This window comes from Chlamydotis macqueenii, chromosome 10 (assembly GCF_036417535.1).
Source record: "Chlamydotis macqueenii isolate bChlMac1 chromosome 10, bChlMac1.mat, whole genome shotgun sequence".
In the NCBI taxonomy this organism is placed as follows: domain Eukaryota; kingdom Metazoa; phylum Chordata; class Aves; order Otidiformes; family Otididae; genus Chlamydotis; species Chlamydotis macqueenii.
Window position 1 is genome coordinate 9827066 of NC_141565.1, and position 15006 is coordinate 9842071.

At 34.4% G+C, this 15006-nt stretch overlaps 1 protein-coding gene across 4 annotated transcripts in view; it reads left to right on the top strand.

Moving 5' to 3' along the window:
* The window catches only part of APPL1 (adaptor protein, phosphotyrosine interacting with PH domain and leucine zipper 1), a 31317-nt gene that overhangs the window by 10885 nt on the left and 5426 nt on the right, over nt 1–15006 (top strand). For 3 of the 4 annotated variants that reach the window (XM_086755286.1, XM_086755288.1, XM_086755289.1), the window contains 15 exons: nt 584–642; nt 1140–1286; nt 2703–2785; nt 2886–3044; nt 4382–4570; nt 5074–5116; nt 7015–7071; nt 8816–8907; nt 9478–9660; nt 11974–12023; nt 12409–12583; nt 12687–12723; nt 14120–14266; nt 14502–14552; nt 14910–14999. In XM_086755286.1, the coding sequence (XP_086611412.1) occupies nt 584–642; nt 1140–1286; nt 2703–2785; nt 2886–3044; nt 4382–4570; nt 5074–5116; nt 7015–7071; nt 8816–8907; nt 9478–9660; nt 11974–12023; nt 12409–12583; nt 12687–12723; nt 14120–14266; nt 14502–14552; nt 14910–14999 (1562 nt within the window). The remainder of the gene's footprint in view (nt 1–583; nt 643–1139; nt 1287–2702; nt 2786–2885; nt 3045–4381; nt 4571–5073; nt 5117–7014; nt 7072–8815; nt 8908–9477; nt 9661–11973; nt 12024–12408; nt 12584–12686; nt 12724–14119; nt 14267–14501; nt 14553–14909; nt 15000–15006) is intronic. The other variant, XM_086755287.1, reaches the window with a different exon arrangement.

A 15006-nucleotide genomic window follows, 5' to 3' on the forward strand; every position in this document is an offset into this window, starting at 1 on the left:
TAATAACATTGGTATATTATTACCATAATATTTATGGGAACATAATATTATGTTACCAAAATTATTAAAAATTGTAAGGTGCTAGCTCACTTCTTAAAGTCAGGACTGGATTAATAAACAAATTTTACCTCCCTAAAATTAGTTTGATAGTTCTCTTACTTATTGTCAGAAGCTAGCTCTACTATATCCTTGTAGAGAACATGTTCTTTAAGTAAGGATTCTGCTTCTCTCAGTGTAAATTGCTTCGGAAGCAAGAAAGCAAGAACGATTAGATACAGGTTTTCGTAATGGAAAATTGTCTCTACTTATAGAAACTTTCTATTTCTTTGAGGAATATTAGATGTTTAGGGAAATTTGTAACAATCTGGCTGTGTTTGCCTCTGGCTAGAATTTTCCTTCAGCCCAAGTATTTGTGGCAGTGAAGTAACTATAAACAGGCAAGAACAATCCTTAAAGGTCTTAATATGACAGAACTTTGCATTCAGCTGTCTCTGCAACACACAGTGATATAAAAGGTTTCCTGCTCTGTTTCTTAAGTCATTAATTTATCCAAATGATCATAAATTCTCTCCTGATTGCTTAGACCATGATGCTGCCATTACCAGATACAGTCGGTTGTCAAAAAGAAGGGAAAATGAAAAGGTTAGTAAAACAAAATACTTAATATTAAGATTTTTAAAGGAGGTAAGAAATAATTTTCATCTAATATATATTTGTGATAGAAGACAATTTATGACAGATGCCACCTGAAGGCGGATAGTTTATGTTTCATCAATCTAGACAGTTTGCTTCAGAAACCTGCTTCAGAAAAGCAGGTTTCCTGAATACATGCCAGTTTTGTAACACTGAAAACACTCTAAGATGAAGGTTATGATACTATATTCAATTTATTTTTGTAAATGAATAACCACACTGTCCAGGGAGAAAAGAATGCTGTATTTATTTTGCATGTATCTCTCACGTATAAGTTAGAGAAGCGGAATTGTAGGGTAAAACATGCGATTGCTGATGATAGAGGGTCGAACGTTACTGTGTTGGTTTTTTTCCATGCTGGCTGTAAAGCTACCCAGAAGGCATGTGATGAATACAAGTCTCAAACACTCCTTTTCCCCCCCCTCACCCTCTCTGTCTCTCTTTAGATCAAGGCTGAAGTTACAGAAGATGTTTATACTTCCAGGAAAAAACAGCATCAGACTATGATGCATTATTTCTGTGCATTAAATACTCTTCAGTACAAAAAGAAAATTGCTATGCTAGAACCCTTGCTAGGATACATGCAAGCTCAGGTAATTTCAGATTCTGAAAGCTGTAGGTCTGAAAGAAATGTAGAAGTACTTCATGAAGGCTGATGTACTGAAATCCATTGCAAGACCTCTTTTGCAATCCAAGGAAGCAAATGGAGAAAAAGACATACCCCGTCCTCATCCCTGTAGCTGTCATAGCTGCTGCCATGAAACGCTGTCCTTAGCTAGCGCTAATCATTTCCCACTCAGTATATGAATCGCATGACATGCCCTCACTGCCATCAGAGAATCTTTGAGGAAAGTCTGGGTGACAAATATAAAGGTGTAATTCTACCCCAAAACCCAGATATCTAAATTTAATACACTGCTTACATTTTGGTTGCTGGGTACTTTTTTCCACTGGGTAACTTGATTAAAACTTTCACACATGAAGTCCACATGGAAGTGTACCTTCTTAGAAGGTAATGTGGAGACAGTTAAATGCCTGAGGTGAGATAATCATCAAAGTCACATCACTACTGTTTTCAGTCAAGGGTATGGAAATCATTCTGGCTTGGTTTTGTTTAATATAAAAGAGTTTATGATTGGTTTATTTGAGGATGGGTGCAACAGAAAATACAACTATGAAAAAGTTATTTGGACACTTAATTTGTATTTTCAAAAGTATGTTGTCAGAATTATTATTAAAAAAAAAAAAAGCCAAACTTCCCAGCATCTGGTACTGCCACCATGTCCCCGGTAGAAATTAACTTCTACGTACTGTCTGAAAGATTTCCAAGTCCAAGAAGAACTCTTAATTCTTCTTGAAACCTTACAGCTTAAGAACTAAGCTCTAACTCTTTTCTGTAACAAAGTGCAACCTGTTGTTCAGGTGCAGGCTTTTGCTGAATCTAAGGGCAGAGCCATGCCCCATGGCTTCCTGTTCTGAGATTTCATATGGCTAAACTCAATTTACATGTGGCAGTTTTTCTGGACCAATGTGGAGTACACTGTTTTTAAGATGCATCTTGTCAGTTCCCCTTGGCAGGGTCCAAAGTTAGAGGACGGCTCTAGACAAGTCCTCACAGGTTTCCTCTCTCCTATGCTCCCCAAACAACCCCACCCATAACACAACAGTCAGCAGACTGGTGGGTTTGAAAAACTATGGAGAGACCTTGGGACCACTAAAAGGTCAAGCCTTATTTCTTTTCCAGGGCAGTTTTGGCGTATTTCTATATTTCCTCCAGGTGACTCTGTGCACTTCCTCTTTACACAATGAAATCTCCCTGCAATGTCAGCATAAGCCTTCACTTCCAGACAAAAACATGCATTCTTCTCCTTTTATTGAGAGGCTTTGGTGGGAATGAGGGATTAAAAAAGGTTTCCCTGAGAAAATTTAACTTCCTATGGTTTCATCTGTTAAGTGTTACTGTAATTTTATTAATGACTAATTTCTCCCTTTTCCTCTTTTTCTTAAAGATAAGTTTTTTTAAAATGGGTTCAGAAAATCTCACTGACCAATTGGAAGAATTTTTGACCAATATTGGCACAAGTGTACAGAAGTAAGTTGCTTTTGTTGAATTTTGAACTATTATCAAGACAATTATTTTTTCTGTTTCTACGTATTAAATTATCTTGTTAATAACTCATTACTTACCTTAGTGTTCGCAGGGAAATGGAGTGTGAAGTCGAAAACATGCAACAAACTATAGAGGACTTGGAAGTCGCTAGTGATCCACTGTATTTGCCTGATCCTGATACTATGAAATTTCCTGTTCATAGAAATCTAACACGGAAAGCTGGCTATCTCAATGCAAGAAAGTAAGACTAACTCGTTACTTAAAAATTCCAGAATATTTAATTTTGGGAAAGGAAAGCTAAAAAAGTATGTGATATTTTTTTTGCAGTTAGCTGTGCTGATTTTATGTACTTGGTTGAGTAAGTCATATAGCAACTGTTCTGTTTTTTTTATTCTTTGGACTCCATTTAATTAGTATTAATTTCATTGTTAAACGGACATAGTGTCATTCAGGTGCAAAGCACAGTTATCCTGACTTGAGTCTAATTTTGTTTGACTGTTCACATCAAAAAGAAAAATTAAAGTTTAAGAGACTGTAATTTCACTGGATTGTAATTGGAAAACAACAAGATTGCAGCTATCAGGATTGTTGTAGAAATATCTGTTTAAGCTTTGGGATTCACGTTACTAATAAAATACGACAAGCTTGAGATACACAAGACGCTGAACAGCTTTCTCAGTTTCATGAGGTAGTCCTTCGTCCACTGGAGGGAGCTGTTACTCTAGTTCTTGAAGTCTAGCAGCTGATACTTGCAGTTATTAAAAGACATTTTAACACTCAGATTTTCTTCTGTAATTTATGTAATAAGTGCCAAGGAATTTTAAAAAAATGTAGATTACTTTTACAACAACATTTAGAGTAACATACTCGCTGAATGAGGCATGAATTTCTGTAGTAGAAGACAACTGCAGCAGTTAATATTGAAGAGAGTATCTGAACAAAAAGGGAGGCTAAACTGAGTGTTACTGATTTTTGGTTTCAGATTGTTCCTCTTCTGTTATTTTGGGGAAAAAAAAACACGCTCTAAGCAAAATTTTGGAAATTTTGTTGAATGGTACAAAAGACTTGGAAAATAGAGGTATCTTATGTGACTAAGATACCTCAGGTATCTTACGTGGTATCTATGAGGTATCTGATGTGGCTTATAGTAATGCTTAACTCAGAGTTCTTCGAAACTTAGTCTTAACAATATAAGTGCAGAGTTCAGAGCTCTTATCAATTATATTGATAATGTATATAATTTGAATATGCATATTGTGTAAAGGAGTACTGTAAAAGCTGATCATCAAAACTGGAGTACTTACACCTATTTATTCTAAACTAAGTTTCACATAATCTAAGAAAGCAACTATTTTATGTATTCTTTGCCCAGCATTAGGTTTAGAATAAAAAAAAAACCCAACAGATGGAGACTAATTTAGCTGTGAAGTTAACCTAAAACATTAAATGGGGAAGAAAAGTTTTCTGAAGTGCCCAGATGGTTTGTTCTAAGTGATTTTCTTTTTTTTTTTTTTTTGTCAATTTATACAGCTCAGCTGAACTCCTCATCTACTAATTGAACTTCTTCTTATCTTTTAGTAAGACAGGGCTGGTATCTTCCATTTGGGAAAGACAGTTTTACTTCACTCAAGGTGGAAATTTGATGAGCCAGGCAAGAGGTGATGTAGCTGGGGGACTTGTCATGGATATAGATAATTGTTCTGTAATGGCTGTGGACTGTGAAGACCGACGGTACTGTTTTCAGATAACATCCTTTGATGGTAAAAAGTAAGTACTCTTACATTACTGTTATGTGTAAGTAATACTGGACTCACTAATTAAGAAAAGAAAGATGGTCTACCTTTGGCCAGATTATAGCTTGATAGATTTTAGGAGTATTTAGAAGCAGAATCTAGGATGTCCTTTCAACTTTGTAATGCCTGGTTTTTTTTTCAGTTTATCAGCTCTATAATATAGCTGAGTGGTATTTCAGAATTAAGTTACCATAATCTGTTCACAATTATGGATTACTGCATATGAGTGCACTCATTACTGCAGTTATGAGTGCTTAAATATTATATGGCTACAATTAGAATTTTGTTCAATTGAAATGAAAACATATAATTTTTTCCCCACAATTAAATGTTGACTGCACTCAGCACGTACACAGATCTTCAACCGTTCTTAATTTGTTGTGTAATGTACAAACATGAAAATGGAGTTTCCTGTCTGAATGTACTTGTGAGGCATTTTAAATAGACAAAATTATTGTTTCCATTCTCTTTTTTCAGGTCTTCAATCTTACAGGCAGAGAGTAAAAAAGATTATGAAGAGGTAAGCTTATAGGAGTCCAATGATTTTCTGTTGCACAGAAGGAATACATTGTAACAATAATGGGAGTACTCATTTTATGTTCTTTAGGTGGTAAGCAGTGAACTTTTAACTCTTTCTATCCATATTGACAGGTTTCAGGAAGTCTGACAAAATACTGTGTTTAAGTCCTAGAGGAAAAAAATGCAGTTCTGATTGCCACCAGGTCCTTTTCAGTATTATGGAAGGAAGGGAAAAAGGAAAAATCCCACAGCAAAATATGTAGCAGTAATGGAATCTTGACAAATGCTGCTTCTTTTTCTTCCTGTTCCTGCTTTCTCGTGCTTGTCAGGAATGGAAAAGAAAGAAAATCTTAGGTTAGGACACAGATAATGAGGCAGACAGTTGAGAAGTGAGGAAAAACTGTTTTTCTGCCCCTAATGCATGATGGGAAACATGTTTATGCTTCAGTAACAAGCTGAATCAGGAAATGTGAAATAATTTGCTTTCGGACTACTTTCAGAGCTGCTTGTGACTGGTATTTCCAAATGGCTGCTAAGTCTGGTGATGCAGATGTACTTGCAGCTGAGAAATGTCAATATTCAAATACTACATTGGCACTTATATGTTGTAGCAAATATTGGTGGGGCAAGGAAATGGAAAAAAAGAACCCACCCAACCAGCAGGGATATCCTTTCTCTACTCTTTTTAGCTTTCTCTAGAGGTGAAAATAAAGAGGTTCTTCACAATTTTTGCAAATAATAGCCTAATGGTGTAGGCGTGTGCTGGTATAACAAAGAAGGTTCTAGTTATTAGAATTCCTGTTCTATTTGGTTAGCTTGTCACAGCTTTCTGAAGGCTTGCACAGATGGGCCAAGCTGATAGATTCATTACATTCGTGGAATATGAATACACTCAGATTTGGTCAGAAACAAAGGAACAGATGTACTAAGTGATATAAACTATTTGATATAATGTTTGTTTGCATTATTATTCAATATAGATTTTTCAGTAAGGGGCAGGATTGGAAAGAAAATGTTTTAAAAAGATTGTTGATTTAAAATATGTTCAGGCAAGCAGCTGGATAAGGGAATATAGAAAATATGGTACTTTAAACCTGGATTCAAATTTCTCTGCAATCTCCAGTGTTACATTGATATAAAATTATCTTTTATGCTATTTCTGAGGCTTTCAGCTGGGCTATGTCAGCTTGCCCCTTTTTAATTTGTTCTCTTGAGGTTGTCTAATAGCCTAACTCTGAAAAATTTGCCCTGCGGTGCCTCATTGGAGGAAGGAACTTTATAGTCAGCTTTTGCAGATCAAATTTGTGATTTTCTGGGCTGCAGATGCTGTGCTTGTCTCTTAGATAGCTCAAGTGACAGCCCTAAGAACAAGCTGGGGTTCAGTGGAACAGCACTGGTAGTATGCATATAATCCAGTTAGTTTTCTCCTTCAGAGAAAAGCTGAAAAGCAAGGAGCAGGAGCAGATGGTTTTCCATAGCGCAAGGAGAAAACAGATTGTAGCGTACAGGTGCAAGAAAGGGACAAACTACACAAAAGGTAGATGGAGTCTTTATGTCTTGAGTAAACAGTGTCATCTGCAGGCACGGAATTATGGAATACAGAGAATCCTGATTTCTTTTTTTAATTCCTTAGAGTCATGATTTAAGCTTGCTTTAGTTTTCATCTTCAGAGTGATTAAGAATTTTTTTCAAGTAAAATCTGATATTGTAAAGTGCAGTATGCAGATAATAGTGGATTTAATGACAAGCTGGGTGTGCAGAATACTGGTTTGGCTCCCTAAAGTTACAAAGAAAGTGGAACAAGTGCTGAAACGAGCCAACTCAGGTATTTAATCAAATTTATTTTAAAAGTATGAAAATTTAGTTTTTTCTTTTTTTTTTCTTCTCTCTCTTTTCCAGTGGATATGCACCATAAACAACATATCTAAACAGATATATCTAAGTGAAAACCCTGAGGTAACTTTACTAAAATTTGTAGTATCAGTACTATGTTAAGATGTAGATATGCACAAAATTAAACAGAAATCAACTGGATCTAATTGGATAGTGTAGAATTAAGCTGAGTGCTTCCTACATATCTAATTATAAGCCCTTCATGTTATGAAAGCATTCAGTCCATTGTCTCTTTCATCTAAATGTTTATATGGAAAGCATTAAAAATATCTGACTTATATCAAATATAAAACTTTTTGACATCTTCAAGTTCCTGATTTTGTATATGATACTTTGTTACAAATTAATATGACAAATATTCAGATGGATCCATTTAATTTCTGCTAGAGGGACTGACAGTCTTGTGAATATGAATCTTGTGAGCATAGCAATTTTGTAGGAAAAACATTTTCACTTAATTGAAGAGTTATTTGGCTTTTGAAGAGTTAGAAATAGATTATTGGTTTCATGGAGAGAATTTGGGTAAGTAAATTAATGTCTTTTATATAGTTTTCATTTATATTTATATAGTAAATTCATATTGATACAAACTTCCATAGTGATTTTTACTTGCTAAATTAGGGGAATTGGCCCAACAAAATCTGTTGGTTTATAACAGAGCATTTATCTATTTATAAAGTGTTTTTAAAATGAAATGTACTCCTTGATGTCCCTGCTAAGGTCTGAAACGGGTTATTGGAAAGGAGACTTTCCAGTGATCACCAGAGATGAGGAAGAGCAGTCAACAGGCAGCTTGTTGAATAACGGGAATCCACCATTTAACTATGTAAGAAAAGGCCAAATGATTGGGAAGATCAAGATGAAAAGGAAAGAGTGTCATGGCAGTTTTTGCTTTACAAACTAAATATAACTTTGTAGATAATACAAGTACCTGGCTGACTGTCTGAATTAACTATATAGGTGAGAAACAAAATGGTCTCGGTGCAAAGCTCAGTTACCTAAAGCACGTGTTCTGATGAATATAGAGCTGAGATTCTGGCACAAACAGGTGCAGCTCCCTTACATCGGTGAGGGTGTGTGCATTTACCCCTGGATCTTGATGCCTTCTCTTCACTTCCCAATGGCTTTATAGCCATTGTCATTTTCTTAGTCGCGCTCACTTAAAATGTTTTATCTGCTGGACCTTCCATTTCCAAAAATCCTCTTTCCTCAAGGACTTTTGCTATTGGCTTTACCCCGTGAACTGAAACCATCAACATAAAATACTGATACTTCAGAATTAGTGCTTTCAATTAAAGATTTAAATTGAATTCTTCAACTGTAAATGGTTTGTTCTTTGCTGAAATAACATTGTTACATAGTCCTTACTTGATAGTTGTTCATGTCTTGTTTTTTCAGATACATTTAAGTGTTCCCGAATTTCAAGGGCAGACTTTTGAATCTTTGTGGTTTTTAGTTTGCAGTTGAGGACTGCATTTCTCAAATGAGATTTTTCTTTTTCTTCCTGGCTACAATTGTTTATTTTGTCAGGCTTACCATTGTGACTTTCCTCTATTGCTGGCTTTTATTAACATTCACAGTATTATAAAGCAAGTGCATTCATTTAAATTTAGAAAGTGAACAGCAGGAAATGTGTTACAATTTAGAAGAAAATACTACAATTATGTTAGTAAAAATTTAGGAATGTAAGATTCTCACAAAGGGCTGAGTTTATAACTGCTGTTGATTTCATATAAATAAAACTAAAATCTTGAAGCTTACTTTGAGGAAAATGTTGAGTCATTTTTTTCCCATCTCTTTATTGCAGGAAATTGCTGCACGTGTAAATCAGTCAGCTCTGGAGGCAGTTACTCCATCTCCTTCCTTTCAGCAGAGGCATGAGAGCATGCGGCCAACTGTGTAAGCTGATGAACTATAGGTCATTTGAAGAGCACATCTATAAAGAGAATCTTGGATAAAATTCCAGGAAAAAAAAACCAACCAAACAACCAAACTTTGTGTTCAGAACTAAATCTTTGATATGCTAGAGGAAAACTTATTGAACTATTTTAGCATTGTTTAGCATTCATTCTTACAAGTAATCCAGATTTGCAGCTGACTAGGCAGTTTTGTTGGTTGCATCACACATCTGGTTTGTTGTATGAATTTATAGAGAGATTTTTCTTAATATGTCCTGCTCCTGGAAGCAGACCTCAGATTTTTTTAAACATCAATATATAATCACATATGAAATATAATACAATCTGATACAATTATTAAAGCAACTAGTAACTTCAGCTTACTTAAATTTGACTAGGAATGTACACTCCAGTTTTGTTTACTATACCCTGATCTTCTTCAAGTTCTTAAGTTTTGTTTTGTTTTACATCCTAGCTTTGGAGTATTGTATTGGTCTCTCATATGGTTTAATTTATTATCAACTGATCTGAAACTAAGATATTTTCATTTTGAACTTTTGTTTTGTTTTAGACAATCTCGTCCTGCTGCAGCTCGTACTAGCAGCACAGGGTCACTGGGATCTGAATCAGCACCTTTATCGACACTTTCCTTGGATTCACTTGTTGCCCCTGACACTCCTATACAATTTGACATAATATCTCCAGTTAGTGAAGATCTGCCTGGTCAAGCAAAATCTTCAGGGCAGTCAGGCAGGTAGGAAATGTAGAGAGAAGGAAAAAAAATTCCTGAAGTTAATGTTATAAATTTAAAAGCAAACAAACAAGAAAACCATGTTTAGGCTGCAGCTCCAAAATACACATTGCCTTTGCCCTCACTCATGTCACAAAATTTGCAGTGGCCAGATAAGTAAAATATTTTTTTTTTTCATTCTTAGAGTTGTAAAAAAATGGCTTAATTACATGCACTAAATTCAAGGTGTAGTTTTCTATTTAGCAGCAGTTTTTCTTGCTTTAACAGCTATTGCTTTTATTTATTGATTTATTTTAATCTTTTGATTTCACAAAATATTTTCCTTTCCTATTGCTTGCTCACCCAGCAGCTTGGGTTATTTCCTCTTGGAAACTCAAGAGAAATTTGGTAGCCCTGCCTCCAGGTGATGATGGCATACGATGACACTCTTCTTAACCTGACAGGTGAGTGAAAATGATCTAGGCTTCTAGAGTAATCTCATATACAGACAAGTTAAAATTGTCTAAGAACTCTTCCCAAAATAGAAAAACATTTTCTACTACTTGTTTTTTTGTAAACTTCCCACTCAAAAATAATAAAAACCTGTAAATCTGCACTGCATTTCTGGAACTATATGCACAGAGTTCAGATATTAAGAAAACATATTTGCAGATCCATCTGCTCTTAACAACGACAAAAAAAGCTAAAAAGCTGAAAACTAATTTATGTGACTCTAGTCACAATAATGTTTTCTATCTCCCCGTCCTCTAGAAAAATACTTGAATTTTCAGTTGCACCTCACAGAGACATAAGTTATATATAGTCAACTCTTTTAAAATTTTTTTTTTTTTTTTTTTACAGTTTTCCTTTAGTTGTTGTTTGGTATAGCAGGATAATCAGTTGGCTAACTAGATCCTTAAGAATTTATTGATATAAAATAGACTTGAACTGTATTCCAGGAAGTGGAAAGGTTAATACTTAGATAAATTCATGTCATCAGTTACAATTCGATTCTAGAAAATAATACTTTTCATAGCAGAAATTATATAGAGTTGTGCTTAATATTTTCCATTAACCATCAATGTCAATAAAGAATTGCAGTGTTTGTACAGATAGGCAATATGCTACTTTAGAAGTATTAATTATTAAAAAAAAAATTCCTTAGTTTCTGATACTGGTGACATATATTTAAATTTTATTTTTGCCTTTTGAGAGATCCTGTGAGATTTTGCATTTACTGTTCCAGTCTAATCTTAAATCACAAGACAAGTCTGAGCAATAAAAGATGCTAATAGAATTTCCCTTCAGTGTGTTTAAACAGGCCAACATTTAATGGGATCATTCTTGATTGAGTCCACGGTATATAAACATTGTAGCAATGCAACCTTGACTTCAGAGTTCAGTCTAGAACAATTTTACTACTTTAAACTAGACATCTCTTAGTTAAAAGATTTCACTGGTAAAACAAAACTGTCAGTTAGTATGACATGTAACTGAACAAGAGATCGACTTCTTTTTTTCACTTAGTTCTGAAATTTGCTTTTAGAACACTATTGAGAGATGACACCTTCATTACTCCCCTATAAAACCTAATTTGAAGTTTATTGAACCCTTGATAATAGTTTTTCAGCCACAAATTAGCCAAAGAGAAAGGGTTTTTTCCTCTTTAAAAGTTTGAAATAAAATTTCCCCATTTCCCACACATTCTTCAGCATTGCTTTACTGCTTTTGGAAAATGTAGACTTGGAAGCCTAGAGTATTTTCACTTTTCATTGCAACTGATAGCAATTCTGTCTTTGAGATCCAGAAATAGCCACATTTCTCTTGACCCTCTAGGAGTAAAACCCCAGTGATGTTTTCAGAAAGCTGCATTTGAAACAAAACCAGTGACTTCTCTTCAGTAAGTAATTCAATAACTTGAGACAGCGATGAGAAGTGTGGTGCTCCTATGGAGTACTGAAAGGACTAATTTTTGGCTGTACTTCCTGAAGCTGTTCTGTGACATTTCATCCCTATATACCTTTTCAAATATTAAGGTCTTGTCTTTGGCTTAATTCAGATATTAAAAAAAATACCATGTGAGCAAAACTCTCTATGGCAGCAATAGGACAATGATATCTGGTATTTTTCCCATAATTTGAGCCCTCAAATACAGCAATTTATGTCTAACTCCTGATTAAATTGCTTGTCCTTATGATTTATCATACATTATTCCTCCAGATTGCAAGTTTGTGAAATCATTATGTGTTCTTATTTGATGCAGCGTGAGACTACTACATTATTCACTAGTGGTTTTTGTAATCTCACTCCTGGTTTAATGTTTTCATTTTTTAATAGACGTACAAATCCTTTTGGTGAATCTGGAGGCTCAAAATCTGAAACTGAAGGTAAAACAAAAATTTTATTTCAATGCACAATAAAAAATAGAATTTGAAAGTTACTTTTCTGTTTTCATCTTTAGCTTCTCTCTTATGCTTTAACACCAGTTTTAGAATGTTTAGTTACATTAGCAATCTATTAGAGAATTTGAGTTAAATCAGGCTACTGTCTGAAAGTCTGTTTTAAAAATAATTCATTGGATCTTTTGTATTCATTAAACAAAATGAAAAGATGTGTGACTTGCTGTTCCGTAATTGTACCTCTCATTCTTAAGCATGAGCAAGCTCTTCCAAGGTATCAGAAGTCTGGAGTTCTCCTGACTGCTGTCCATCTTTGGTTTTGAATGGAAAACCCAAAATGGAATTCACTTTTTTCAATACTTTTTTTTCTTAGATTCAATTCTTCATCAGTTATTTATTGTAAGATTTCTTGGCTCTGTGGAGGTGAAGTCTGATGAAAGTCCAGATGTTGTTTATGAAACAATGCGTCAAATACTAGCAGCTCGTGCCATCCATAACATTTTCAGGATGACAGAATCACATTTATTAGTCACTTGTGACTGTTTAAAGTAAGTTTGCTTCCTGAATTCTACTCATGTTTATTTATAGAATTATTTTCTTTCACTATGGTAAAATTTATTTTCTGGTCTGTTTTTAAAAACAATTTTTTAGGTTAATTGATCCACAGACACAAGTTACAAGACTACGAGTAAGTAATTTACATTTTAAGATAAATACCCAGCAATGTAATTCTTCTACTTTAAAAATAATATTATTAGATATTAGCAAAAATCACTGAAAGCATGAGATTTCCAGACAAATTTCCACTGAAGTTAGGAGACTAATGCATACATCTAAAAATAGACAAAAAACCATCAGGTTTAAGGGGAGTGATTTCAGTAGACCAAATAGGCTTTTGAAACTTCCTCCTCCCCCCAAATTTGATAGGGTAAAATCTTAGGAAAACAGAATATTGCATTTTAACAGCACGTTTGATTATAAAAATTTATATTGTTAGTAGAGAGGTAACATTAAGATTGGAGTCAAATTACTTCTGAAGTCTTCTGAAGGTTTGCTTGGTGTTTGTTTTTTTTGTTTTGTTTTTGATTTTTAATGCATAATTGCATTGAGTGTGTTGTACAGTTTCTGTTTTGGTGTTTGTTTTTTTTTTTTTTTTAATTCTTTATAAAAAGTACACCTGAAAGAAAAAAGTGGGATTCTTCTTAGGATATCAAATAAGGCCAGCTTAATTTTTCAGTAAAAGCAGTCTTTATTTTTCATATTTCAAAACTGTTTTCCTCTCATCTTTTTCTTTATGAAGTTTATGGTCTCTATATATTTTTTTTTTTCCCCAACGTTTGGCATTGATTTCAAAACTGCCCCAAAGCTGTAAGCTTTTACAGGTGAGATGTATCAACTGAGTGCATGCCCAGTATTCTAAATGGATACATTCAAGGTTAGGAAAAACTCATCCTGTCAGTTTATAGCAACTGTAGTAGAAATTTTCAGAAATAAAAAACTTACCCTTTGCTAAGTCTTAAAACTATACATTTGAAATTTCTTAGTCCACCCTGTTTTAGGAATAAGAATGCAAAATAGTTTTATTGTAATAAAATAAGGAAATAAGGAGGATATGTGGTTTGTTCATCCCCCCCCCCCCCCCTTTTTTTTTTTTTTCTTGCTTGTGTAATTCAGGAGAGCTGAAGTCATTCCAGTAAAGGCTTTGGAGAAGTAGTGCATTTACTTGGGACCAAATATCGAAAGCATAGTCACAAATGTAATTTGTATGAATGATGTCTCTAAAGAAAATACAAAAGAAAAGGAGTGTATTCACATTTAGAAAGATGACTGAAGCACATTGCAAATGTGGTCCCCTTTTCTTACATGGAATGTGTTTTTAGAAGTTTTCCTATCTTTTGAATAATTTAATCCTCGTCTTCTAATCTACTGTTTGTGTTTTTTAATTACATGTTTGGTCAGGTTATAACTTCTGGTGTGGTTGTGCATTTATGATACTGAAGTAATTAATGTGCTGCATATTGAAACTTCATAGAGAAAATATTTGGCACCAGTTTTAATATCTCCATATTTGATCCTTTTGTCAGTTTCCTTTGCCCAATGTAGTCTTGTACGCTACGCACCAGGAGAACAAGCGCCTGTTTGGATTTGTGCTGAGAACTTCAGGAGGGAGAGTTGAGAGCCGCCAAACTTCTGTCTGCTATATATTTGAATCAAATAATGAAGGGGAGAAGGTATTGGTGATGGTTATACTTGTTATCAGTTTTGAACCTGACAGGGATTCGAAGATGTTAGATCCATTCCATGGGAGAGTATTTTGTTTATGTATTGAAAAAGAGTTAAACTTGATGGTCTAAGTATCTGTAAGTGCTTTAATATGCTGTCATACCTAATTTGCGAATCTGGCTTAATTTGAAAGCCATTTTTATTAGAGTCGTCTTGATAATTTCACATCTGTTTTGTGTTTAGATTTGTGACTCTGTTGGACTGGCAAAACAGATAGCTTTTCATGCAGAACTGGTAAGAATCTTTTGGGGGCAACGGATATTTGTGAATGGAAGGGAGAGGGGATATTAAATATGTGTGATGGAATACATTCTGCAAGATGCTTATAGATGCAGTAATATTGTTCTGGTGTATTTTAAGGGATTTGTTTTCTAGAATTTAAACCCAAGATAAAAAGACTGACCAATGTCTACTGTGGAACAATATTCAAAATAGGACTCAGCTTGCTACCTTTAACAGACAGAGCAGTCCTTTAAAAGAAGAATAATCAAAGCAGTGGTCTAACAGTTTTGAGCAAGCTTATATACAGCAGTAGTGTATCAAACACCTTGGACTGGTTATACTTACTTTATTTACATTTTTGCCTTTTAGGATCGAAAAGCATCAGAAAAACAGAAAGAAATAGATAGAGTCAAAGAGAAACAACAAAAAGAACTGAATAAACAAAAACAAATTGAAAAGGTACATT